The sequence below is a fragment of the Montipora capricornis genome, chromosome 10, assembly GCF_036669925.1.
Source record: "Montipora capricornis isolate CH-2021 chromosome 10, ASM3666992v2, whole genome shotgun sequence".
Lineage (NCBI taxonomy): Eukaryota > Metazoa > Cnidaria > Anthozoa > Scleractinia > Acroporidae > Montipora > Montipora capricornis.
Genome location: NC_090892.1, coordinates 61,551,837 through 61,578,872, shown reverse-complemented (window position 1 = coordinate 61,578,872; position 27,036 = coordinate 61,551,837). Strand labels below are relative to the sequence as shown.

Genomic DNA, 27,036 nt, shown 5'->3' with positions numbered 1-27,036 from the left:
AGGCTGATTGATGTTCTTCATCACTCGTTTTTCAGTCCTCAAAATCACACAGTCATGACCAAGTAAAGAGCCCATTGCGATGCCAAGAACAAAAATGATTCTTTGAGTATTTTAGATTACCTGAATGGGAGACTCGACAATATTAAATTCACAGAAATTTATTTTATCAAGCGAGTTGATAAAGGTCAAATAGCCACCTTGAAAGATTTGGAAAGCTGACGTTTCGAGCGTTAGCCCTTCGTCGGAGCGAATAGAGGAATTGTGGTTGTTGTAGGTTTATATGTGTGCGGAGGAGCTTGCTATTGGTAGAAATAGGGTGACGTGAATTTGTGAATAGATTAATGGAATGAGAGGCGTTCATTGGATAGAGTGTGCCCAGTTGAAAAATAAGTTTTTGTTCGAGATTTTTACGGCTTTCTGTGTTTCCGTGGTGTAGGGATAGGCCACAAATAGTCATGTTGTGTGGGAGTGATTAGGAAGATTAAAATGGCGTGCAACTGGTTTTGAGGCATATGTGTCGTTTTTTTCTACATCTCGTAGGTGTTCGCGAAAGCGGTCCGCCAATCTTCTCCCTGTTTCGCCTATGTAGATCTTTTTGCATAGTGTGCAAAGTTCACAATTGAGCGTGCTTCTAATTATAGTAATTTCTGGGCATATCTGATCATTAAATCGCAAAGATATGGTTCTCTGACAGAAACGTTACCGAATTTCTAAATGCGCAGTCAATTTCATTGGCAATCGATCAGTCTTGTCAAATTTTGGCTTTGCTTTCATCCTATTTCTGTCTTTGTTGTACTTCTTAAGTTTTTATTGTTCTTTAGTTTGACATTCCATTATATTTCATGACAGGTGTGCATTGCGTTTTATTGCTTGATATATTAAATTATTATATTTCGCGTTTTCAGATTTACCATCAATCTGGGCAGTACGAAAACCATCTCTGGAAAGCACACAGTGATTATCGGAGACAACTTATCTGATAACAAATGGCATGAACTCAGAGTAGATAGAAATCAACGCGCAGTTGTACTCCAAGTTGATGAGGAAAAAAACCAGACAACCACCCCAGGCTCTTTTGTCAGTCTTGACCTTGATAGATTTCTTTTCATTGGAGGCCTGGAAAGAAGTTCCTCTGGTAATTACGGACTGGTGACTGCTGGTCCAGGTTTCATCGGTTGTATGAAAAATCTATACTTTGATCATACGGATATCTTCTATGGTGCTAAGGATGAATTATTTGATTATGAAACCCATGGATTTGTGCGTTTTGTCTGTCCCAACAGTGAGTATGTTCCTGTTAATTTTCCATCTCCTGACACCCATTTAAAGCTCAGCAGGTATTCTCCTAAGAAGTTTACCGTAGATTTGTTCTTTCGCACTTACGATGGAAATGGCGTATTAGTCTACAAGCAGAGCAATAATGCACGAGTTTATCTTAAAATTGCCTCTGGCAGCATCGAGCTTGAAATCCGAGTAGGAACTGACAAACCAATCAGAATTAGCGAAGGCGATGATTTGCATGATGGGATGTGGCATCACGTGATCGCTGGGGTAACTGGTACGGATCTATGGCTAAAATTGGATACCAGACCAGAGCTACGTCACGAAAGCCCTTGGCTGTCAAGTATTGGTGATTTTCGAAGTCGCGTTTACATTGGTTACGGAACACAGAACGAAGGATTTGTAGGCTGTATGCACCGAATAAAATTGAATGGAAATCCAGTGAACTTGATTCGCTTGAGCGGTTCCAAGATAAGCGGAGCGGTCATTAATCACTGTGGCATATCGAGCAAGTGTTTTCCGAATCCTTGTCGTAATGAAGGCCAGTGCTTTCAAACGTGGAGAACTTTCTCTTGTGATTGCGAAGGCACGTTCTATCACGGTGCTCGTTGTGAGAGTCCTCTTTACCGTGCCACCTGTCAAGAGTACAAGGCACTTGGAATGGTCCACGATGCTTACTGTCAAGTGGACCCCGACGGAACTGGACCCATAGGGGCCTTTACTGTCATGTGCAACATGTCAGCCTCGGAAGCTGCAATGACGGTGGTAACACATGATAAACAAGGCAAACATAGAGTTTCTTTTGGCGCCGCAATCTTGCCCAACCAGTATTTTCAGCGTATCACTTATGGCAGTAACTTACAACTGAACTTAGCAAGTATTCGCGCGCTCATAGAGCGCAGCTCCAATTGCAAACAGTACATAAGATATGACTGCTTCAATTCGACACTTTTGAACTCGCCAGTTGGTCCTGAGCACGTGCAGTGGCTATCAAGTACTTACGTTCGACAAAATTACTGGGGTGGCGCTCCTTCGGGAAGCAACAAATGCAAATGTGGTGTGACAAAGACCTGTGAGGACCCTAGTAAGTTCTGTAACTGCGACGCTGCAAATGATAACAGATGGAGACAGGACTCGGGTATGTGAATATAATTATAATTATTATTACAATTTATACTTTTTGTCCTGATAATATAAGTGAAAAATCCGTCTCCATTCTGATTGGCTAAGAGAAAGACAGTTTTCGGGTAACTTAGTGCATAAAGGAGGTAATTTCAATCCCAATGTTTGAACTAATCATCATTCTGATTTGCTAATGATCAAGGAAACTCACAGATAGGCAATCAAATGTGATCCCTACCTTTGATTGATAATTGCGACAGTCCCGGACATTATTATTATAAACTATAACACGATTTTTCTCGAGCATTTTGGAACAAACAAGAACTTGAATTTTTTTTCAAAGGCTGCAAATTGCACTCACCTAACGGCCTCAGCAATGTATCACAAATTTAATTGCACTCGCAATAGCGCGATTATTTGCTCTAATAAAACTCTAATAGAATTGCTTTGAACTCACCGTGTTGATCAAGAGCTCAGTGGAGCGGTAACATGAAAACGAAAATAGCCGTCAGTGGTTTTCCTTTTTTTTGATAAAAAACGACCCGTAAAATCCAAATCAAAACGAAACAAATGATAGTACAGATAAGAATGTTGGAGGAAATTATGGAATGCCGTTTGTATCAAAAATACTTCTTATCATATATAAAACTCATCATTAAATACATAAAACTTATTGCTGTTTAAATAAAACATTTTCGCTTATACATAAAACTTGCTACAAAATATAAAACTTGTCACGCCGTATAGACCTCTTTCATAATGGCGGCCAAATAAATTATTCTTTTGTTTTAATGCTAATAAGCCCTACTAACCTCGCTACGACGAGCAAATTTCAAAAGAATATTTGTTTTAAAACGAGGGCAGTAGGTCTAATTAACATAAATACAAAAAAATGAAAAGTTGGTCGCCATTTATGAAAGTGGTCTATATAAAAGACCATTAGACCTCAACCTTAGCTCACTGAATATCGTAGTATGAAGGGCTTCGACAATGATCGTTTCCTAACTGATCTTGGTAAAACCCCTTGGCATACTGCATAATTATCTTCGATGACATTGATGATATTTGTGAACACTGAAACCAGCTGTTCATCGATGTAGTAGACCAGCAGATGCCATTGAAAAAGAAGTATATCCGGGGAGGCCAGCTGCCCTGGATAAACGGGCAGGTATGTTTTGCAGGTTGCAGGTCGCAGGTTGAAATTTAATTATAACTCGAAAACCGTTGCCACGTAAAAGAAAGGTAAAGCGATAGACTTACCGTGACTGTTACATGAATAGCTAACCTTAGGCCTAATTAGGCTTAAAGAAAAAGTTTTTAGATAGATAGATAGATAGATAGATAGATAGAGTTTATTTACCACGCTTGCAGCACAAAAGCTGGATTACAGTGGTGTCAGCCTGGGTACAATACATATACAACATAAAAATTACAATACATATAAATTATTCACACTAATGGCTAACATAGACATTGGTTCCAATGTCTCTACGCGTATCTGTGAGTAATAAAGTTCCTTAGACGGTCAGTGTTCGCCCTGAGGCGGGACTGGGTAGTACTCCCAGACCGTAGCCCGTAGCCATGGGGTTGCTTTACAGTAGCTGGGAGTAAGAAGCATATTGGCTCCAGACCATTACCTAGTTCATAAGATATAAAATTCGTACATATTTCCTTACGTCTCTGGTTCAGCGTTTTAAGCCCAGATTGATACAAGGCACTGTTATAGTCGACGGCCGGGAACATTATGCGGAGGGCTTTGCGCTGCACAGACTCAATCAGGTTGTCCAGATAGAGGGGGAGTGCAGCCCATACAGGCGCAGCGTATTCAAGCACTGAACGGATGAGGGCACAGTAAATTGAAACTAGGTCCGCACACGCAACACCCGATTTCCTAAGCAAACGAAGGGCATAAAGGCGTTTACAGGCTTTGGTGACTATGTGCTCTACATGCGCGTTCCATGAAAGATCGTGAGAAACATGGACTCCAAGGAGCTTGCACGTCTGCACCTGATGGACAGGGCAGCCCTTGATGGTAATAGGGGCCGGGGGACCAGGCTGGTATTGGAGGAAATTAATATCCATGACCTTACATATTTTAGGGTTAAGGCGCATTCCTCGGAGAGAGGAAAAGCAAGAAATTTCTTTTACAACAAGTGGGAGGTAGCTCGGGCTACATCTCGAAATTGCCTCAAAGACGGTAGTATCATCTAGGTGCCAGGTGGCAACTAGACGCGGTTAACTAAAATGGCAAACAACAAGGGGGCTAATTTTGTACCCTGGGGAATTCCTCCGTGAAGGGATACAGGTGATGATAATGATTTCCCTACCCTTACTCTCTGAGATCTCTCAGACAAGAAGGCACCTATCCATGTAATAATGGACGGGTGTACATTGAGGACGTGCAACTCTTCCAAAAGCACATTGTGATCCACCAGGTCAAAGCCCTTGGAGAAATCGGCAAAGAATATCCGGATAAAGGTGTTTCCTCTGTCGAAAAAATTGCAGTACGGAATGTAAAAGGCAAACAAGCGCATGCGTAGTGCATTTTTCTTTTACGCAGAACTGCTTGATATCTAACTGACCTAGCACGCGGCCTGGCTAAGAAGTCGTGGGTAAAGCCCTCCATTATTTTAGCAAGGAGCGCGGTCAAGGATATAGGTCTCAAGCCCTCTTCCAGCACTTTTGGGGGGTTGACCTTGGGAACAGGTATGACGATGGACTGCGTCCACGCGCAGGGGACAACTCCCTCGACCAAGGAGGTGTTGTAGAGGTCTCGCACCACTGGGCAAGTTCGAAAGCGAACTCTTTCCATATGCGGTTAGGTACCTTGTCAGGGCCAGGTGACGTCTTTACTTTTATAGATCTCAGTGCACAGAAGGCTTGGTGAATTGACACTAGGAACTCCTCAGGGACTGGAATGGTGGCGACATCGTCCGGGGGCTGGAGTGGCGAGAAGTGGGATGTCATATCGAAGAGGAAGTTGTTGAACTTTTCAAACAGGCAGTCAGTGGAAGGGAACTCATTCCCAAGCATCTGCTGCAACCAGTCAGAGCTGTTGCCACGCAGCCCACCCAGGTCTATAATCTCACGCCACCATCTGGTGGAATTACTGTCCTTTAGGTTAGACACCTTGTTCTCGTAGTACGTTCTTTTGCAAGTGCGACATTCCACTTGGGTCTTGTTACGCAGTTCTTGTACAGGGCGGAATCCTTGCCAAGGGATTTCAGCGCTTTTCGCCTCTGCGTAATAAGCAGTCTAAGGTTATTTGAGACCCAGGGCTTGTCGGACGAGCACACCTTGACCCGCCGCAGGAGAAGGTACGAATTAATGGCGTTTAACAGGGTTTGACTGAAAAGATCGAATTTTTCAGACACTCTGGACAGGTCAAGCGCTGGGCTCCAGTCGAAATTGGTGATTCATCTTCCGAAAGCGTGAAGGCTACTACTACGCATGTCACGAGACCAAAAATCTTTCTTTGAGTAGTTGTGGCCGGGGAGAGACTCACACGGCTTGATAAGAACAGTGTAATGATCGCTCCTACCAATCTTTGGTAACTGCTCCGGGTCGCGGAAAAGCTTGGGTTTGTTGATGAGGCACCAATCTAAAGTTCCAGTATCCCTTGTCAAAACCTTCGTAATTTGACTGAGCCCAGTTCTGAGCTTGATTGATCGTTCAGATATGCCTGTTGTAGTAGGATTGAAATCGCCATTGATAACAAGTAAGCCATCAGGATGTTTTAGGAGGAATGCTTCAGACACCTCTTGTATGTGGTCAATAAGAGCCACATTGTCATCCTCAGCACAAGATGTTGAGTGGTAAATAACTCCTAACAAAATGGCTGACACACAACGAGGCAGCTTGAATAGTCTTATATTAATCCATAGTGACTCAATGTCTTGATCTTCGTGCTCGAAAGTTGAGTCGACATAAGCACACACACCACCGCCCGGTCTTCCAGATCTATCATTTCTGAAGCTGAGGAACTGCGGGATTTCCACCGAAGAGTCAGGAGTCAGGTCATTTAGCCAAGTTTCTGTAACGCAAACAATTCCTGCCTTGACTGCCTTGCCAACGGTCTGCAGTTCGGTTATCTTTGAAGGCAGGGATCTCACGTTGCTTGGGAGCATGGAGGGGAAACTTGACTAAGAGCGTGACGAGCTCTGGAGAACTGTAGGGGTAGTGCCTGTGGTATCACCCACAGGGAACCCACGTATCTTTGCTGGGCCGGCTCTCTTCGATCAACAGCGTTTTCTTATTCCAAGATCTCCTAATGTTGTCAAAAGTTCCACAGGTAGACGGGACTTGGGCTGAGAAGCTCTGATGGATTTAAGCTCAGAGCTACTATATTGTCGCCTTGCTATTGTAGACGGTCTTGAGGCAGCTTCGGTTACAGATCCAAGATGGCGGCTCGGACTTGATGACAGGTTCGAGAATATCGGGTGAAACTGACGTCCAAGAACGCTCCAACAATCAGAAAATCTGAGAAGGAGGTTAAGAACCAGTACAACAGGTACGTAGAATACATTTGGAGGCCACATGATAAGCAAACTTTCCACCCGAAGGTAAAAAGTCGGAGCTCACAAAACTCGTGGCAGCCCAAGAGGCGCCGCTGACCAATAGGCCTAAGGTTAGCTCTTTATGTAACAGTTATGGTAAGTCTATCACTTTACCTTTCTTTTAAGTGCCAGTGGTTTTCCAGTTATAATTAAATTTCAACCTGCAACCTGCAAAACACACCTGCCGTGGATAACCACTGATATCTCCTTTGCAATCCACCATACTTCAAGCTCTTTTCAGACCGCGTCAAACCAACTCTGAAGTTTGAAATATAAGAGAGATGAATTTGTCGGGCTTAACTATTGATCCTTTTCACTGTCACGCAACAAAAAAATAAACTCGAAAACGTTCAATGAAATAAGCCAAAAACGTGGAATGTTGTAGGAGACAAATTCATAAATCACCTCACCAATTCATAGGTCTGTGCGTTACAGCGTTTCTGCGTTATTTGTCGAAGCGTTTCAAGCAACTTTATAGAGTTTCTGATCCTGGGAACTCAAGGTCATCGCCTCGTTCTCGCCCTTTGGCGCTGCACTGGGTTCCAATAGGCGTATTGCGTGACAAGTTATATTCCATATATGGCGTGACAAGTTTTATTGCAACAGGCACGTGACTTCACAGAAAATAGAATAAAGAGCCTTTTGAGTTTTTATCTTGATCAGCCACAAGAGATTTTAAAAATATATCTTTGAATTTCAGAGTTTTTCAAAGTGCGTGACTATGACGAGACGCAGCGGGGTCTATCTGGAAGTATCCTGATGGAATGCGGGGTTTTTATCCCCGCATTCCTTTCATACTTGAAATTCGGTACAGTGGTGAATGTAACACTTTGAAAGCCCAAGGCGTTAAAGTCTGCCTTCAAGCTGTCAGCAAATGTCTTGTTAACGAAATTGGTTGACGTTTATTTCACTCAGCAGACACATGAAAATTAGAACTTTAACGATGGAAGACAACAGAGCTATTACATGTTAGTTGAAAATGTCGTTCGTACCAACGTTCGGACGTGACTCAGGATCTTTAAATTAGAGACTCATCTGGTTGTTGGTTTTCGGGTTTTATATTTTGTCCAAAGAAAGGAATTTACATAGCAACGACAAAGGGTTGACTGTCGAGAAAAGCTGCGAGATAATAAAAATTATGCGATTACTAATACACTTACACATACAAGCGTAAGCGTGTATCCCAAGGGAAAAATGTCACTTTTTGTTCTTTGCCTTTCGCCTTTGTTTAACTCGGGTGCCAGACTGAGGGGAACTTTGAAGGGTCTCTCTCTTGATTCTTCCAAAAGAAATCTAAGACAATTTCACTCTAAAACACTCTCAACAAGCATGCCAGCAGACGAACGTCCTGATTTGACTTGAGTGAAATTCTCAACTGTGGATCGCGACTTGACAAGGAGATAATTTAAAAACAAATCGAGAAGCAACATTTTATTAATGCTCTTCGCTACCTTTGTAGTTTTTATACGCCGGTGCATACAATCATTGCCTTTCCCGTCAAATATTTATTTCGACGCCGCTAAACCACGCTTTCATTTTTAATTACTTGATGGGTCATGAAATGCCACGTATTAAAAACTTGCAGAACCTAAATGACATTAGGAAGTACAATACGCAAAATGATCTCGCTTTTTAGATGTAAACTCAAGGAGCTACACCAATGCGTAAATTAATTTAAACACTAGCCAAATTATATGCAGCTTAAACACGTCTTCGTCTTTAATTTTGCTCGGTAACATAATAAATCGAATGTTGTGGTTCAGCGTTGTCTCTACTCCTATCGACAACGATATTAATCACAGTGGTCACAATGTTGACCTGTGATGACGAGTATCGTTGTCTATAAGAGTACAGAAACCTCTGAACTACATTCTATTTCTTTTTTACCACAATATTCAGGGAGGAAGGCATGTTCGAGTTTGGATTCGAGTTTATTCATTCAACGTCAAAGTAAATGTTTATTTCAGAGCGTGCCCAAGATCAGAAAAAGAAAGAGCGAAGCGTTGTCAAAAACTTGCTAGCAATATGATTGGTTTATTTCCCAAAATGACGCGAACAGCGTTGTCAAGACTCTTAATTAGTCAATCAGATAGCGAGATTACTGGTATTTGTTGTCTTTTTTTAATTTCCTGCTATTTCGTAACACTGCTTCAAAAAGTACATTATAAAAAGGGCATTTCGTTGGGTGCCTCGAAAACGAAGAACCTAAGACCCCGAAAACTCGAAAAAAGTAACTCAAAACCTTCAACCCTAGGCCTAAAGTTGGTTTTTAGACCTGGAGTGTAACAGTGTACATTCGCGGGAAATGAAGGTGCCCGGCCACATGTGGAGAGTGGTTACTCAGCTAAATATGGCGGATCGCCTAGCTTTCACTTTGAAACAAGTTGTAGGGAATGAAGGACTCGAACTTCGCTTCAGGGGACTCAAAAAACCAACTTTAGGCCTAGGGTTAGCCAAATTGAGGGTTTTGGGTTACTTTTTCGAGTTTTCGGGGTATTCGGGTATTCTTTTTTGGGACACCCCATTTCGTTTTCATTGACAAAAATTGTATTGCTTGTCTGCAAATTGCACATCAGCTTGCATTCGATTAAACTCATCATTGTCATAGTTCAAAATGAAATTTGGGTTAAAATCATTTTAACCCAGTTTGATTCTTCATTTCCTTAACTCAGTCAAGAATAATTAAAATTGCCACTATAAAAGAAATAAGAAAGTAATAATCAGGAGAAAATAATCATCATCCTCTAATATGTACTCAGTATATTCTTCCTAGAAAAACATATCCGAGCAGGTGTGTTTGTATTTTATCACTGCCTAAAACCACACCTAGTTTTTACTCAGATTAACATGATTTACTTATAGAAATGTCGTAAATTGCAGAAATTAGTGCTACCAAAAGCTATTCTCGATTTGATGCAGTACACGTGGGCAAAACGCCTTAATGAATATTAGTAACTTTAACCAATATTTCAGACATCATCATTAGTAACCAAGCTGTTACATTAAGATAGGGCTGCTTAAAGTCAACAGTAGCACACTCCGACGATACATCTGGATGCCACTATCAACCTCATTAGTAACCAAGCTTTTATAATAGGACAAGAATGTTAAAAGTCAATAGTTGCACACTCCGATGACACATCTGGATGCCACTATCAACCTCATTAGTAACCAAGCTTTTACAATAGGACAAGAATGTTAAAAGTCAATAGTTGCACACTCCGACGACACATCTGGATGCCACTATCAACCTCATTAGTAACCAAGCTTTTACAATAGGACAAGAATGTTAAAAGTCAATAGTTGCACACTCCGACGACACATCTGGATGCCACTATCAACCTCATTAGTAACCAAGCCTTTACAATAAGACAAGAATGTTAAAAGTCAATAGTTGCACACTCCGACGACACATCTGGATGCCACTATCAACCTCATTAGTAACCAAGCTTTTACAATAAGACAAGAATGTTAAAAGTCAATAGTTGCACACTCCGACAACACATCTGGATGCCACTATCAACCTCATTAGTAACCAAGCTTTTACAATAGGACAAGAATGTTAAAAGTCAATAGTTGCACACTCCGATGACACATCTGGATGCCACTATCAACCTCATTAGTAACCAAGCTTTTACAATAAGACAAGAATGTTAAAAGTCAATAGTTGCACACTCCGACGACACATCTGGGTGCCACTATTAACCTCATTAGTAACCAAGGTTTTACAATAGGACAAGAATGTTAAAAGTCAATAGTTGCACACTCCGACGACACATCTGGATGCCACTATCAACCTCATTAGTAACCAAGCCTTTACAATAAGACAAGAATGTTAAAAGTCAATAGTTGCACACTCCGACGACACATCTGGATGCCACTATCAACCTCATTAGTAACCAAGCTTTTATAATAGGACAAGAATGTTAAAAGTCAATAGTTGCACACTCCGACAACACATCTGGATGCCACCATCAACCTCATTAGTAACCAAGCTTTTACAATAGGACAAGAATGTTAAAAGTCAATAGTTGCACACTCCGATGACACATCTGGATGCCACTATCAACCTCATTAGTAACCAAGCTTTTACAATAAGACAAGAATGTTAAAAGTCAATAGTTGCACACTCCGACGACACATCTGGATGCCACTATCAACCGCATTAGTAACCAAGCTTTTATAATAGGACAAGAATGTTAAAAGTCAATAGTTGCACACTCCGACGACACATCTGGATGCCGCTATCAACCTCATTAGTAACAAAGGTTTTACAATAGTACAAAAATATTAAAAGTCAATAGTTGCACACTCCGACGATACATCTGGATGCCACTATTAACCTCATTAGTAACCAAGGTTTTACAATAGGACAAGAATGTTAAAAGTCAATAGTTGCACACTCCGACGACACATCTGGATGCCACTATCAACCTCATTAGTAACCAAGCTTTTACAATCGGACAAGAATGTTAAAACTTAACAGTTGCACACTTTAACGATACATCTGGATGCCACTGTGAACCTCATTAGTATAACCAAGCTTTGACAATAGGAAACGATTTTTTAAAAGCAGCAGTTACACACTTCGATGGTCTATATGGATCCTACTCTTAACATCACCAGTTCTAGCTGAAAACTGATCAGTTAAGTTATGAAGAAGAGATTTAAAATATTGGAAGAGAATATTTCCCAATTTCATCAAGATTGGCCAGAATGCCACGTTTTGTGTGACCTTAACGCAATAATAATATTGATACCTTTGTAGTAAAATATTGACAGACTACATTCTACATGTATTTACTTCCTACTAGATATACTAAAGCCTCAAATGATGGAAATTTGACAGACGTTTATATTATTGTCGAAAGAAAGTCACAAGCCTTAGGCTCAAGCTACACGTAATGTGTTCCAAAATGTCATTGATAATGAATTAAATCATGGAAAGCCACACATCTATGAATAATTACATTCTGGAGAGCCACATAGCAATAAGTATTTAGAAAGAAAGCTTCAATTTTACTTTCGCACACATGACATCGACATTGTGTTTCCAATTTCTGTTTGTTCTTCATTTCTGTGAGCCTATCACCCTTGAAGGATTTAGGGCCATAACTTCTTAATGCATTATTTACATCTTTAAGAGAGTCAATTTATACGGCAAAAGCCCAATATAACCCAGAAGTAGTATTTCGCATAAACCATGTGCAATTCATAAAGCTGGATACTGCTCAGTCAGTTCTTCTTCGAGTAAAAACTCCACATCATCACAAATTCCAGTTGATCTAGAAAAAAAAGGCAATAAGCAAGTCTTAACTATGTTTTTTCCAGGGGTGTTGATATCTTTACTTTGGCAATCCTTCATGTTCGGAGATGTAGAACATTGAGTAGGTATTGAATCGTCACTTAACAATAAGCTTAGGAAATAAAATACGAAAGTCTGTTGCTTTCATCAAAATAACAATGTTCGCAAGACTTGAAAAGAACGTTTACAAGGCTCCTAATGTGAGATAAACTTCTGGATCATGAAAATCTATCGCGAACAAACATTTTAAGTGAAAAATAAACATCAGACACTTCTTTTCGAATTTTCCTTTTATTTTGCCCCAGTTTTACGTGACCACAAATGGCTCGATTGCAACTTACCTTACTTGAACAGCTGTCTGGCGGGGTTAGTAAGACGCAGCCAGTATCATTGTCCATTTGATGTGAGATGACAATGGCATTTTCAAACGGCAATTCGGTGGAGTCAGCCAGCCAGCACCGATAACTTGATTTCTGCAAAGGCTAAGGTCAAGGCTGTTTAAAAATTCTCTTAGCCGTTCAAATAGCTCATCTTGATACAGTGGTGAATCCGGTGTATGACGAAGGAATACAACGATTAATCCAAACGATGAAGTGACGATTTTATCTGCTGTAGAAGCTTTTCCTTCAAACGGAGCTCCATCTACTAAATGTAAAATGTAAATGCTTTGTTTATAGTGGAAGTGCACTTAGCTATCAAGCTAGTTTACAGGCACCCCACTTTTAACAATGTGAAAGAAACAATTCAAAGTTAACAGAAAGATTATTAAGAACCCCAACTGGCAGGAGGCAACCAGTTGGCTATTTACAAAGCGTAGTAGAGTTGAATCCGGGACAACCGGAAACAAATCCTAACCAGAGGTTAGAACGGGATTTGAACCCGGACCAGCCGCATGCAAACCCAACGCCCTAACCACTGGACCACGCTTGCCTCCTCCTCTACCGAGCAAATTCCTCTGGAAAGCGCACCAGCAGCTCAGACGGTGTCCATAACCTATGTTGCTTAACACATACCACTTTTTTCCTTGGATCTAAGAACTACGGGCTCTGTACGTACCCGAGAAAATCGTGAATAACCTTCCGCGATGTCTTAGCCCGCGCAAGAAAATCACAATGATCAACGTGGCCGTGCCGTGCTCATGTGATTGAAACGAACAAAATGGCTTATTCTCAAATGACAGAAACGCATGTTATTCGTCAAGGCTAAACTAGATAACTGGCATGTTAATCCTATTACCCCTCTTTGTTGACAGAAGAGTCATTACTGAGTAAACCACAACTTAATTGGATTCAGAAATCGGGTACTTCCAGTTCAGACCCACTTGCGTCTCGTCATAGTGTTGGCGGCTTTCCAAAAACATGCCAGTTGCATAAAAACATCGATTGCCCTCGTGTTTTTGTGGTCTTAACAGCCATTATAGTAGGAGACGTGTCTATACGAATTTTTGCTAGTTCATTATACAGCAGAAAGTGTTAAAGACTGCCAAACTAAATTCCAGATGTTTCCACAGGTTTCCGGCCACCATGTTGGTGTACTTTAGCAGTACACCAACATGGCGCCTCCAACTCTACAAATTTGAGTAATAAATTTCGCCGAATAACTCAAGTACGGAATATCGCACATCCCCTGAGACTTGGACCCGTTGTTTATTTATTCCCCTTCCATAACATTTCCATTTCTTGACTCAATTTCTTAAATGGTAAGCGATTTATGTTTTCACTTGCGTGACGTGCAACCCAAGAGTATATGGAGTGACAAGTTTTTATGTTTTGAAACAAGTTTTATATATGGCGTGACAAGTTTTATATTTTCAAATATAATATGTAATGTTTTGTTTCAAAGGTTACTTGACTGATAAATCGGCATTGCCAGTAACGATGCTGCAGTTCACCTCGGATGCTGTACACTCCTTTTTCACTCTTGGGCCGTTAGAATGTCTTGGCTCTTCTGGTCAAAAAACTAGTGAAGTGCCCAATGCAAATTTCATCTCGTCTGCGTGTAGACTGGTCAATCCACCCCCTACAATCGACGTGCCAACCGGGATCAGCAGCTTATTGTCCACCCCCCATGGAACAAAAAAGAAGACTTCCATTACTTCCCCAGGCAGACCAAGAGAAAAGGACCCCTCCAAGCATCAAGTGACCATGACAACTACTATTGCAACCAATGAAAACTCAACCCTGGTGACGTCTGTGTTGAGTCACGAAACCAAAAGCGAGGGTGTGACAGTGCATTCTTCTATCACCAAAGATAAGAGTGGCGTGACAGTACACTCGAGTATCACAACAGAAGATAAGACTGTCACGCTGCCTCCCGTGACAACAGCCGAACCCAAGTCACCAAAGGTGATGGTAATAACAAATGGCAGTGTTTCTTACATTACGCATGTGAAAGGACAAGTTGTTTACGACGCCAGATTCATTATCCTTGTATCTTCTTCTGTGCTCGCGTTCATTATTCTTATTTGCGTGATAATTTTCGTTTTTCTCAAGCGTTCTGGTCGCAGATACGTTTGTTGTATTTCGTGTAAGAGCTGTGGAAGAAAAACGAATATCCCGGATATTGAAGTGTATCGTCACACAGTACCCACTGAATCCCCGGATGCAGAGCAGCTGGAAGGTTTGAACCGAGGGGCGGAGGAGTTTGGGGCCTATAACCTGAGCAATGGTCAAACGGTGTATCATTCTGTTCATCGAGATTCGAATGTCAGAAAGTATGTGTCGTTCTCAGCCTCAACCTCCAAACTGTGAAAAGTGAAAGGTAAGTGACAGTAAAAACACATATCTTGCAAATAATTGTTATTTTGGATGGTTCGTCCAGCAGGGTGACCGCACTCTACTCCCTTTAATAGGGAGAAAATTTATATCCAGTTGTTGCTGTAAGGGCAGGCTGAGTTTGTGCAGGTCCTCGGCCCCACTTTGAGGGTTCCTCGGGGTTTCTGGGTTTTCTTCCCTCACAAAAATTACTGTGTAGTTAGTTAATGTTTCATAAGTGAGGCCTGTATGGGAGAATTCACTTAGGTGTAAATACGGATTACCCATCAAATCACATGTTCTTTAATTTCCAACTAAGTGATAAAACGGAAGTTAAGCTATGAGTTCAGATTGTTTACCTCGCAATAACCCGAGCGAAAATTAAAAAGGGTATTTTGAAAGTTGGCTGACCTCAGAAGTAGTTTGAAGAGCTGTAAATTCACGTATGCCAAAACTTTTCTTTCCAGTTCACCTAACTTCGCGCCTGCTTCGTAACTCTATACGCACGCTAAAACAGATGTTACCATCTGTTTCCTTTCTTCTTTCAGGTTCCCGAAAAAACCTAAGCTGACATTTCGCCCAAGCCGTTGTTGGTCTGAGTAGAGTGCACCATGAATTGCACTGTAGTTGAATGGCACTGCGCAGCTGAACGGGTAGTTCATTATTTGCTCACCTTTGGAACACCAATGAGGGTCTGTCATGCATGGCTTCTGCTGAACTGAGCTGGATTCGGGTTGAACTCAAAGCGGGATAAGGGTATTCTCCAAATTAAATTTGCGGGATCGGAACTTATTTATCGTGGCGAGATGTGATCATTTCCACTAAGAGCTTGAGGGATTAATTAAAATGAGTGAGCAAACAATTCAGACTGGAGAGAAAAATACACGAGGTTTTAAACCTTCTAGGACGGATCAGAAGGGAGAGCTATACGCAACTCAAAATGGCAGTTTGAACACAAAGTGAACACAGTCCCGAGCAAATGGCTTTAACGTTTGCTTCAACATCCCTCCCCCTTCTTTTCAACTGTGTTGACACATGTTGAATAGACGTTGAATGAATTTAAAAGCGTTTAAACTTTGCTTCAACAACCATTCAACATTTTTTTTTTGTTATAACGAATGTTGAATGTATTTGAAGCCGTTTGCCCCCCACCCACCCCCCCCCCCCTTCTCTTTCTTTCAACATTGTTGGGTATGCGCGTGCGCACTAATCGGTCTCTTTATAACGTATCCATGTCCGTATCCATAGTAACAAGTCCGTATCCATAATAGTATCGCGATCTTCTTATAGTACAGTTTTGCCTATGCGCGAGCCGTCAATATTTCGTGGTATTGCCGTCTCACTTTTGCGGCCTATGATTGGTTCTAATGTTAAAGTTGACGTCGTTGCACTGAATTGGGTTGCTGACGTACGCAAACAAATACGTTTCGCAGGTAGAAAGAATTGAAATTTCGATCAGGCGCGGGTTGATTAGTTTACAGTTTTATTTATCCTTATGAATGATGGATCGCGATACAAAACTAATTGCGATTTTGAGACGGCAATACAACATTATATTGACGGCGTTGGGAGAAAATATATTCCGTATTGGGCTCGGTTTCTCCCAACTAGCCGTCAATATAATGTGGTATTGCAGTCTAGTCTCAAAATCGCAGTTTGTTTTTGACAAGCGCGGCTGCAGCCTGGGAGTAACTACCGAGCCTGAAGCTTTGTTGAATCAAATGTTAATGATGTGTTGAAACCGTCTTCCCACCACAGTCGTTAATATCGTTCAACACGTTGGATGTTGAAGCGAATCTTGAAGCCGTTTGGCCGAGCCTTTAGCGTTACTACTCAGATCTGAGCTGCCAAGAAATATAAGTGCGTTCTTCCAACCAACCAGTAAAATATATCCGTCATAACATCATTGGAGGCTTGGGGGTTAATAAAAAAAAGAAAGTTAAAAATCTTAAATGCAGTGAACGATTGAAGAAAGCAAAAGAAAAATCGAAGAATACAGCCTCACTCTCTTTCCCGTGATTTTTCTCTACTAGCTCTTAGGAGTCCTTGAGAAAAGGTAAAATTCTTTCTATATTGATAGAGACGTTAGGTTTCACTTTTATTAGGGACTTTAAAAAGGACGACTACGGTCACAAGAACGACACATAACAATACGTTAGGTTTAATTAGCAAAAACAATAGGGCCGTTTATACGAGAGAAAATAAGCCGCGGCTTACTCTGGTCGCGGCTTACATAAGACGCGAACACCCCGTATAAATGGTACAAAACCTACGTTCACGGCTTTCTCAAGCAGCGGCTTATCCTGGCCTGGGAGTTTTTACTCGTATAAATAGTTCCTTTCTCGTATTATGTACGCCGCGGCCAGAGTAAGCCGCGGTGTACTTTTTCTCGTATAAACGGCCCTAATATTTTTGATAGCCCTGCACGTGCGTTTTACATTTTGATAAATTTCATTGCTGTTCTCGTCTTGACAAGGACGTGAAATGTCCGCCTGTGGAGGATGAGAGCACCTGACGATGAATTTTCAATTTTCTCTCTAAACATCCACACCGTTCTCGCCAATTACGGTCTTGGAATGTGTACTCACACTTAAGAAGGACGACTACGGCCACAAGAACGACACATAACAATACGTTAGGTTTAATTAGCAAAAACAATAGGGCCGTTTATACGAGAGAAAATAAGCCGCGGCTTACTCTGGTCGCGGCTTACATAAGACGCGAACACCCCGTATAAATGGTACAAAACCTACGTTCACGGCTTTCTCAAGCAGCGGCTTATCCTGGCCTGGGAGTTTTTACTCGTATAAATAGTTCCTTTTTCGTATTATGTACGCCGCGGCCAGAGTAAGCCGCGGTGTACTTTTTCTCGTATAAACGGCCCTAATATTTTTGATAGCCCTGCACGTGCGTTTTACATTTTGATAAATTTCATTGCTGTTCTCGTCTTGACAAGGACGTGAAATGTCCTGTGGAGGATGAGAGCACCTGACGATGAATTTTCAAGTTTCTCTCTAAACATCCACACCGTTCTCGCCAATTACGGTCTTGGAATGTGTACTCACACTTTCCAAGCTGCGCGACTTGGAGTAAACGCAACATTATTACAGTAACGAACGTTAGACAACGTTTTTGTAGCCGTCATCTTCGTCCTTACTTGTGTTCCCTATTTGAATTTTCTGTCGTATAGCTTCAACACCGCACTTCCTAATTCAGTTCCTGGAAAGTTACACTAGTTTTTAGAAGTTAGACAAGCCAACATAATGACGAAAAAGATAAATTAACCTGAAGTTGCAATTTTAAATAACGTTTTCGTTGCCGTCGGGTCGTAGATCTTAAACTCCCTAATGGACCATTTTAGAATTCTCACGGCTGGACTGGATCTAGCATTAGCTTCCCTAGATCCAGTCCAACCGTTAGAATACGAAACTGGCCTATTGAGGGATAGATTTCATTGATTTTAGCGTGTTCTGTCTCTTTGTTGCTGTTTGTTGATCGCCATCTTGGATAATCAGTTGCGCTTGAATGAATTCCAACTATAGCAGAACATGTAGCCTGCGTAGCAAACGTTCCTGTTCGACAGAAGAGCTTCGAAATGATTTTCCGCAAACTGGCCGCGCGAAAGTTGGGGCTACAGAACAGGATACAGAACATGAAGCGACCCCTTTAATAGTGTCTTCGTGTTTAACAGCCGTTGTCTCGCCAACCCTGATAGTGGTTTATTTCCAGTCTTAATTAAACGACTTAAAAATGATATGTACGTGTTTTCACGGGTAAAACTAAACGAGGAGAGAGCACGTGCCAATACAATAATGAAAATAGCACGGCAGTTGTATTTCCGATTTGATTAACTGCGAGCAACTCCTCGTTGGCCGAAAGTATTTGCCAACTCGCTTAAGCTACCTGGTTTGGTGGCTTAAATTTAATGAGAATTCTATTGAAATTTGCCGAATTGCGTTACTTTTATGAGAGTTGGGAAAGGAACTGTTTTCACGGAATTTCGCTAAGGGTAGGCGCGGTGGCCTCATGGTTAGTGCGCTCGACTCGGGATCGAGTGGTCCGGGTTCGGGGCCTGGCCGGGGACATTGCGTTGTGTTCTTGGGCAAGACACTTTACTCTCACGGTGCCTCTCTCCACCCAGGTGTATAATTGGGTACCGGCGTAATGCTGGGGGTAACCCTGCGATGGACTAGCATCCCATCCAGGGGGGAGTATAAATACTCCTAGTCGCTTAATGCTACTGAAACCGGAGATAAGCGCCGGCCTGATGGGCCTTCTGGCTCGTAAGCAGTGACTTTACTCGCTAAGCGACCTGAAAAACCGCTCGTAAAAACACGAGAGTAGTGTCAACACTAATGTTACACTATGTTTCTCTTAAGTGTGACCGCAACCTTTGACAAGAATACGAGCACCCGCCCAGCAAGTGCGTTGTGCATTAAGAAGTAAGTTTCTTTGCCTTCCTCTCTGAATATCCTCACCGTTCATAATATTCTTTTTTTTCGTGGAAAAATTGTACCTACTTTCCATAACCAGCGACTTGGAATGAACGTTAAATGAGCATATTAGCGAGAAGGTATATCTCAAGGTTTCTCGTATTGGTGGTTTCACGTTTACCCCATCGCCGCCATCTTGGTGGACGAAAACCTCATTAGCTCCTTTTGTTCGTCCACCAGCAACTGAACATTGCAGCATTGTGCTGTGATTGGCTCATTTGATCGCCTTCGTTCGATTTTGGTTGTATAACACTTAACTGCAAACCAATCTGTGAAACAATGAGCATCGGTGCGCATTGCAGAATAAAAGCATAGCAATATAATACAGGTTTTTATTTTTGGTACATTTAATTTTTAGATTCTTTAAGCCCTACCTGAGCATAGTCAACAGTGACCTGAGGGTTAGTTCTAATAATTATTCTACTATTACACATTATTTCACCAGTAAAAGATCAAGAAAACGAGCAAAAGTTAAGAGCGGCATACACTGTTATGTCAAATGCGCGTATTTATCTTCGCCCCTCCGGAGCTCGGAAAAATACTTTGCGCGTATGACTCATCAAGTTATGTATAAATTTGTACTTGTTCCTGTTCATACTAAGAATAAAAGTGTAGTTTGAAGAAATAAAGCAACGTTTTAATTCTTTTTACAAGACATGTATAGACATACTGATGCGATGTGTGAATGAGTTGACCCTTGAATTTAAACCTATTTATCAGAAAAATATTATAGTTAAATAAGTACATTATTGGCATACTAACAACAAATTAAATGGGTAGCTGAGATACTTAGAACTTATCGTCGCCACAAAGCCCTTAAAAAAGACAAACTGAAAAAAAGGATCGTTGTAATTTAAAACTGAACAACCAACGAGACTGAGCTGAAAGCTTTTCGTTAAGGGTAGGTTTGTTCCATTTGATAAATAAAGCTTCTTTTATTTTAATTTTAAAACACCAGTTGGTCGAGTCTAACATTGTGAAACATTAAGTGGAACAAGAGTCTCGACAAGCTTTTGATGACGCGAGATGTTTGCACACATGAGAGGCCTTCTGCGAAACAAGGTGCCCCACGTCCACGAGTAGAAACATGACGATCGGTTTCGCCAGCGTAACTGGTATTACATCCAGCACATGCAAAGTTATACACTACGTGCGAGCAGAGACCCTCTGACCCAAAATCTTTTACAATGAACAACTGTTTTACTTTTAAAATGGTCACGCTAGCCAGCAGCCCTGTAATAAAACTAGAAGGATTTTTACAACACTCATTTTCATAAGCTCCCTTCTACTGGTATTTTTTCGAACGTAACACAAAGAAATCTAGAAAATTACTGAGAATGTATTGCACAGATATTGACATCAAGTTGGTTTTTTTTTTCCACTTTTAAAGTAAATTCCACGCGGATTGCATTCACGACCTGGGCTTTGACTGCATCTTTGATGGGGAAAGAAGACAAGAACTCGGCTTATCATACCCAATAAGATTTGATTCCGCCACTAGCATTTCCATCCGCATATCTTTCGTTTCCACCATATTGTTGTAATTGTTTCCCCCGGAACGAAGAGCGCCTGCTTACAAGTGGCAATAGCCGCGCGGGGTACCCAGCCGTTCCTGCCGAGGGAACAATGTACTCTCCACGCTTGCTATGTGTTCGAACGCATGTTATAACTCGTGGAAGCAAAAGCTTCATCGACAACAGTACTAGCACCACCAAAGCTGCAGATATCATTACAACAGCTATTACAGACAATTGACTCTTGTCTTCTTCATTTCTTACGAATTTCTCTCGTTTTGGGGTTGTATTCTTTTGTGTTTCCTCAATACCACTTGGAAATGATGTAGTGGTAACATTTGGCGTTGTCGTAGACGCATTATTGCAATCTTTGCTGTATAAGCCGTTTTCTGCAGGGCAGGCTAAAGAAAGTGGAGTGGATGGTATCATAGACCTTTGTGTCGTGCTTGTAATGGAGGTTGTTGACGGATGGCGCTTAACGACATTCGGACAAGCCTTCACTAACCGAGGGTTTATCGTTCGTTCATTCAACGTAGGTTTAATCGTGGGAACCTCTCTTTGGTCTGAGTTTCCCCAACACTCCAGAGGCCCGAGAGTGAAATACGAACCCTCGCTTTTTGTGTTAAATTCCAATCCAGTCACAGGTAATGTGCGTTTATCCCTCAAATACCCTTCGTCTACTCTCCACTGTCGATCCTTAATGTCACAGTTACAATACTTGTGGGTGTGTTTACAATATGATGGCTGCATCCCACATGCGCATTTTTTACTTCCGGGCTCGGCCCCGCCCCAATAATCCTGCCTTTCCCCGTCACGTGACAGCCAAAACGCGTGCGACGGACCGTAGGGAGAGTTGAGAAGCTTGGATTTGAAGCAATTAAATCTAATATACTGACTACAGTTTTTGCTTTTTCTAATCAGCTCTGTAATTTGTTTCATGCTAATCGAGTAATGTATATAATGCTTGTACATCGAACCCAGAATTCTTGAATCTCTAACTCGAGTTTTTGTCATTTTATTGTGCCTTATAGTAGTGTAAATCTCTGCAGAATTCTTTGCAGAATTCTGCGTCATGTTGCACAAAGCCGTGTAAGGTGTTCCCTCTCCTTCTGAATCCAACAAACAATATTCACTGCTTTCCAAACCCATGGATCGGTAATATTCACATGTAGGTTTGTACACTGAACTTTCACATCGGTCTCCCTCAAACTGTGTGTATTGGCAATCGCAGTGATACCCATCCCAATCTTGTGAACACCTTCCTTGGTTTTGACAGGGGTTGGGTTCACAGCGATTATGCAAACGGCACGTGTATTGCAATTCGTCAGCATTTGTATGTTTACTTTTCCTTAAGTTCTTTGACGTTATCTTCTGACTGTCTATTTGTAAATTTAAAATACAACCAACGAAACCACTGTTGTCTTCAAAGCCACCAAGAAAGATTTTCAAACGAGACTTGTTGGCGAAGTCCAGCAATAAAACCTGCGAATTGTTCAAAGTCTTCCCTCTCGTTTGTCCATCAAGCTGCAGGCGCACATGTCGTCCTCTAATACTCGCGTTCACTCTATGCCATTCGCCGTCGTGGAGATTAGAACCCAGGGAAATCACAGTCTTTGACCCGTTTGGAGCAGAGACACCGTAGATCAGAGAACCAGCTGAAAGACGTAAATTCAACTTGACTTTTATTGCACTGCGCGACAAAAGAAGACCTTCCTTAATGTGCGAACGAAATTGAAAACTGGTAGAAAAGGTATTATTGTCGACGGGTAGCTTTCGAACGGTCACTCTAAATCCAGCGTTTCGATTTGCAATCGTCACTGCTCTTTGGTCAACCTTCTTGCATTCAAAAGCAACTTTCCCTTGTATTTTGTACCCTTCTTGCCCACCTCTCGCCTCTCGCAAGAGATTCTTCCCTCGAAATTTCAAATTACTGAGACATCCACGGAAGTTCTTCATATCTTTTACGAAGTAATCCTTTAAATAGTCCGAGGGAGCCATTCCTCCAATAAAGACATTTCCTTTGAGATCAAGATCATTGAATTCCTCCTGTAAAATCTCTGTCTCACTGTATGAATCCACCTCAAGGATGGCCTTTCGACCTTGTTGAATTAACGTCACATTATGCCAGTCACCATCATTTAATTCTTTTCTTGAGGAGACAATTTTTAGAGTGCCTCGTAGGAGATCTCCTCCAAGATAGACTTGATAACTAAAACAACAAAAACCATTTCACGAAAGGCATCGAAAGGCGCGGTTTTCATATGTAACCATAGCAACAGTGATGGAAATAACATGTTATCTTCACGTGTGAAGATATCATGTTTTCGCCCGAAAGCTCAATTGGTATTTCATTGGTGTTTATATAATGAAATGCTGTTTTTCTGTCTCGTTAAAAATGCAGAACACTTCTGTGCAGAAATGCTAATTGGATGCAAGCCCAATTTTGACATCCAACACGAAGTGTCTTGTCTAAGTCTAAGCATTTGCTTCCAGTGTCCAACAGTAAAGTACATGTTAGGGTTAGCTTAATATTTTTCAAGTTAGGTTATATTTATCCAATTATCATCGCTTGAGGGACAGAGTTTATATGTCTTTGAACGCCACCCCTGCTTTAGTGAGATTAAATTGTCTGTATAGATCGTTTTCACTGTCACGCAACAAAAAAATTAAGTGGAAACAGGAGCCCATCTGGAGCGTGCAACTTACAGCGTCTGTGAAACGGCGTTTTCACAAGTAGGTTTATTTTTAGACTAGCCCTTCCCGCGAATTAGGTCAAAAAACAAAGGCAGTTCCGGTTCAGTGACCCTATGACGTCAGCCTAATTTCTTGTGATTGGTCATCGGGCTCCTGTGGGAGTCTCATTAGCGGGAAATTCAATCTAAAAATAACCTTACTTGTGAAAACGCCGTTGCACGAAAATAGGTAAGTTGCACGCTCCAGGTGATGGGCTCCTGGTGGAAACCGTCCAATGAAATAAGCCAAAAACTTGGAATGCTGTAGGAGATCAATTCTCAGGTCTATGCGGTACATCTTTTCTGCATTTGCTAACTTTATTATTGCCTTTTCTGTCCGACTAGTTGGGTGATATTAAAACAATTAGACCCTTCGCTCTCAAGGGCCACGGGTCAATAGCCCATTCGGCTTCGCCTCATGGGCAATTGGCCCGTAGCCCTTGCGGGCGAATGGTCTAATTGTTAAATATGTTCCTGAACGGCCATTTCAAAACTGAGTTGATGACTTCGCCTTCCTGACTTAAAGTCATTACTCCTTCTGAGTTCTTACACTTTGTTATTTTCTAATTACCTCGAGAATTTTAAAATGACTGATTCAAGTTTTATTTACTCCATAATAGCGACTCCTCAGATTTGCATTAAATAAAGTTTGGAGAATTTAACTCAGTGTTTCCTTGATATTCTATAAAATTTCTTACCAACAGGATGGAAGTTTCATAAATTGAATGCTAAAGACAATTATATTAAAAACAGAGGTAAAGACGACGAAGAGGAAAATAATTGCACTTTATGTGCAGTGTCAGGAAAGAGGGCGGAGAGGATGAAAATAATGATTATATCGTTCAATTTCTCTGTGACGAACGTTGATTTATTTTCGGTCTTTTTAAAAATCACATTTTGCGGTTTATGAGAGGTAAAAAAGAAAAACGGCTATTTTTATCCTTTTACCTTTAAATGGATTTATCGACACTAGAATAGGAGTCAGTAATAGAAAATTTCTTAAACTCGCTAAATTTTAGGCGCATCTCTGAGTCAACAATTTCAATATGTTGACTTCTTGGAGTAAGATTCTGCAAAGTTGACCTATTTTTAATCAATTCCAGGCAATTAGGAAGTGTTCTTCCAAGCGAATTTGGTTTTCGTAAATTCCTTGCCGCTAAATTCGGCTTTAATTAAAGGAACAAGATTAGTGCATACATCTTTTTTTTAAAAAAAAAGTTCATGTTTTTTATTGTAAAAGGGAATAATATATTACCAAACTCCATATTAAACTGTTCATCGGATAATTAGTTGTCAAAGAGCGTTATTTACAATGTGCAAATTCAGTAAAGACTTTCACCAACACGAGATTCATCAAAAGATATCACGTCCCTTCTTTTAGACCAGTCCAAGATCAGACAAAAAAACCACTTTGACTGTTTTTTATGTCAGCCACAAAGTGAAAAGAGTGATAAGAAATGTGGTTTTTTGAGTGAACACTTTCTCTGGTCCCAAGTTATCTTGTAAAACTAAAATTCCAACTCTTCAGGGTTCCACATATATTCTCTGTAAGGAAGTGCCAATGCATTTTACGAGAACTAGTCGCCGGAAATTGGGAGAGCTAGAGTACGCTAGGCCGAGTCGTTATTCAAAACTGTTAGTAAGTGAAGTTTTTTTTTTCCAAGGAGTGTCTCAATTGTTTCTACATGATAGAATAAAATGTTTTTTCATGTGAACTTGAATTTTCTTACGTTAAGTCTGACAGGATTTTTGTTTGATTTTTTTATCTCTTACTGCTATATTTTATTTCGACTTGAAGTCACGATCATTGCTCGCTGGCTGAGTTAAAAATGAATATAATAAGCATTAGAGGGATCGAAAACGTCAATAACTGATACATAAAGAATTGGCCAGTCATAAACTGCTTCAGATCTGTTCTTTAAATGAAAACGCACGTTATTTCAGATCTAAATTCAATTTATATTTAAGTATCTAAACTGGGTATTTGCATCGAAATCTGTCTCAGAAAAGGTATATTCCTTGGTGCGGAGCTTTCCGAACAATTTATGTACCGCGGCGCTTTCCCTGCAAACGTGCAGAGCCCCACAATCTTGTCTACTGGTTAACGTAATACTTTCTTATTGACCACTGAGTCGGAGAGAGAATGATTATTTTTAATTTCAACAAAATTCCCACTAATTTTATTATAATACCTCTCCATAGCTGGTACTTAACGCAAAATATTTGCAATCAATCGAATGAGTACTTGACCAAGAAAGTCAAAAGCGGGCCACATATTTTGATCAAGAAACCGACAAAAATCTTATCAAATCAACAAGAAACCGAAATGTGAAAATTTTCAAATAAGCTTTTCAATAAACTTTGCCGTAAAACGCCTATCTCCCGATTTCAGTCAGATTTCTCGCACAATTTTTTGCGAAAATTCGGTATCCTATTTTTCCTATTGTAACCAACATTCGCCATGTTGTTTCATTAAGAAGTCCTTCGCGCTTTCTTGCTTGTTCAGAAACTGAACTGGCTTTGTCAGCGGGTAAATGTAAGTTGAATCTTCGAGTCATAGCTAGTGGGGAATTACCTACAGAGCGTTACCCTCATTCACTCTTAGATTACAAAAAATATGCTTCTTGTTGAGTTCTGCTGAGTCTTGCAAAGTAAATTTGAGATGACAACCTGGCAAAGATCGCTTGGAAATGTCCAGTTCTGCGTGCCTTTTTAAGGTATATCATTAGTGGAGAGGTATAAAGGTGTAAATATGCAGGAATGAAAGGAATAATGAAACTTAAAAATAAAGCTTAAATCGGCGTAGCAAAATATCGAGTCTTTGTTTGCTATCTGAGACTCACAGAACTCTTTTCGTAAAACTAAAAAAAAAAGACTTACCGAACTCTTCCCTTGTAAATATCGAGAAGCAAGAAATCAGTCTTGCCTTTTGAGTACAAAATAAGACCGTTTGGATGAATGGTTTGGAATCTCAGTTTTATCACAGTTTCTTGGGGGTTGTTTGCAAATCTTTTCAGGTCATATGTGATGAAGTCTTGCCCGTGAAGTCGTGTTTCAGTCGCTTCGGCTATTGATGCGAGACTTAAGCAAATCACAAAGACAACGCCTGGTAAACCCATTGCTGACTATTCTGCAATGATTCCCGGGATATAACTGAAGAGGAAGAAACCCTTTGCAGAAGTATCGAGAGTAATTACGCGCCAACAAACTTTAGTTTGGCGCTGCGGGTGCTAAGACCGAAAAACTCCACGCTGGTTTGCATGCCAGGGGGAAAATACAA

At 40.9% G+C, this 27,036-nt stretch overlaps 2 protein-coding genes across 2 annotated transcripts in view; one reads left to right on the top strand and one right to left on the bottom strand.

Annotated features, from left to right (window-relative positions):
- The window catches only part of LOC138018423 (contactin-associated protein-like 2), a 23,334-nt gene extending 7,290 nt beyond the window's left edge, over positions 1-16,044 (top strand). Inside the window, exons 2-4 of the mRNA XM_068865039.1 lie at positions 906-2,419; positions 14,107-15,024; positions 15,566-16,044. Coding sequence (XP_068721140.1) covers positions 906-2,419; positions 14,107-15,014 — 2,422 coding nt within the window. The 3' untranslated portion in view covers positions 15,015-15,024; positions 15,566-16,044. The remainder of the gene's footprint in view (positions 1-905; positions 2,420-14,106; positions 15,025-15,565) is intronic.
- Positions 16,045-19,873: 3,829 nt separating this feature from the next.
- On the bottom strand, positions 19,874-27,036 carry LOC138021325 (contactin-associated protein-like 2). Its single transcript, XM_068868171.1, has 2 exons — positions 26,637-27,036; positions 19,874-23,233 (listed from the first exon to the last, which is right to left on the bottom strand). Exons 1-2 carry the CDS (start codon positions 26,873-26,875, stop codon positions 20,980-20,982), a joined length of 2,493 nt encoding a protein of 830 aa, XP_068724272.1. The 5' UTR covers positions 26,876-27,036; the 3' UTR covers positions 19,874-20,979.

What these genes read in the sequence shown, in the direction of transcription:
- LOC138021325 (XM_068868171.1), bottom strand. Translation starts at nt 26,875, where the DNA reads ATGGGTTTACCAGGCGTTGTCTTTGTGATTTGCTTAAGTCTCGCATCA. An exon ending in ATTTACAAGGGAAGAGTTCG is followed by an intron (nt 23,234 to 26,636) that starts GTAAGTCTTTTT and finishes TTGTTGTTTTAG; the next exon opens with TTATCAAGTCTATCTTGGAG.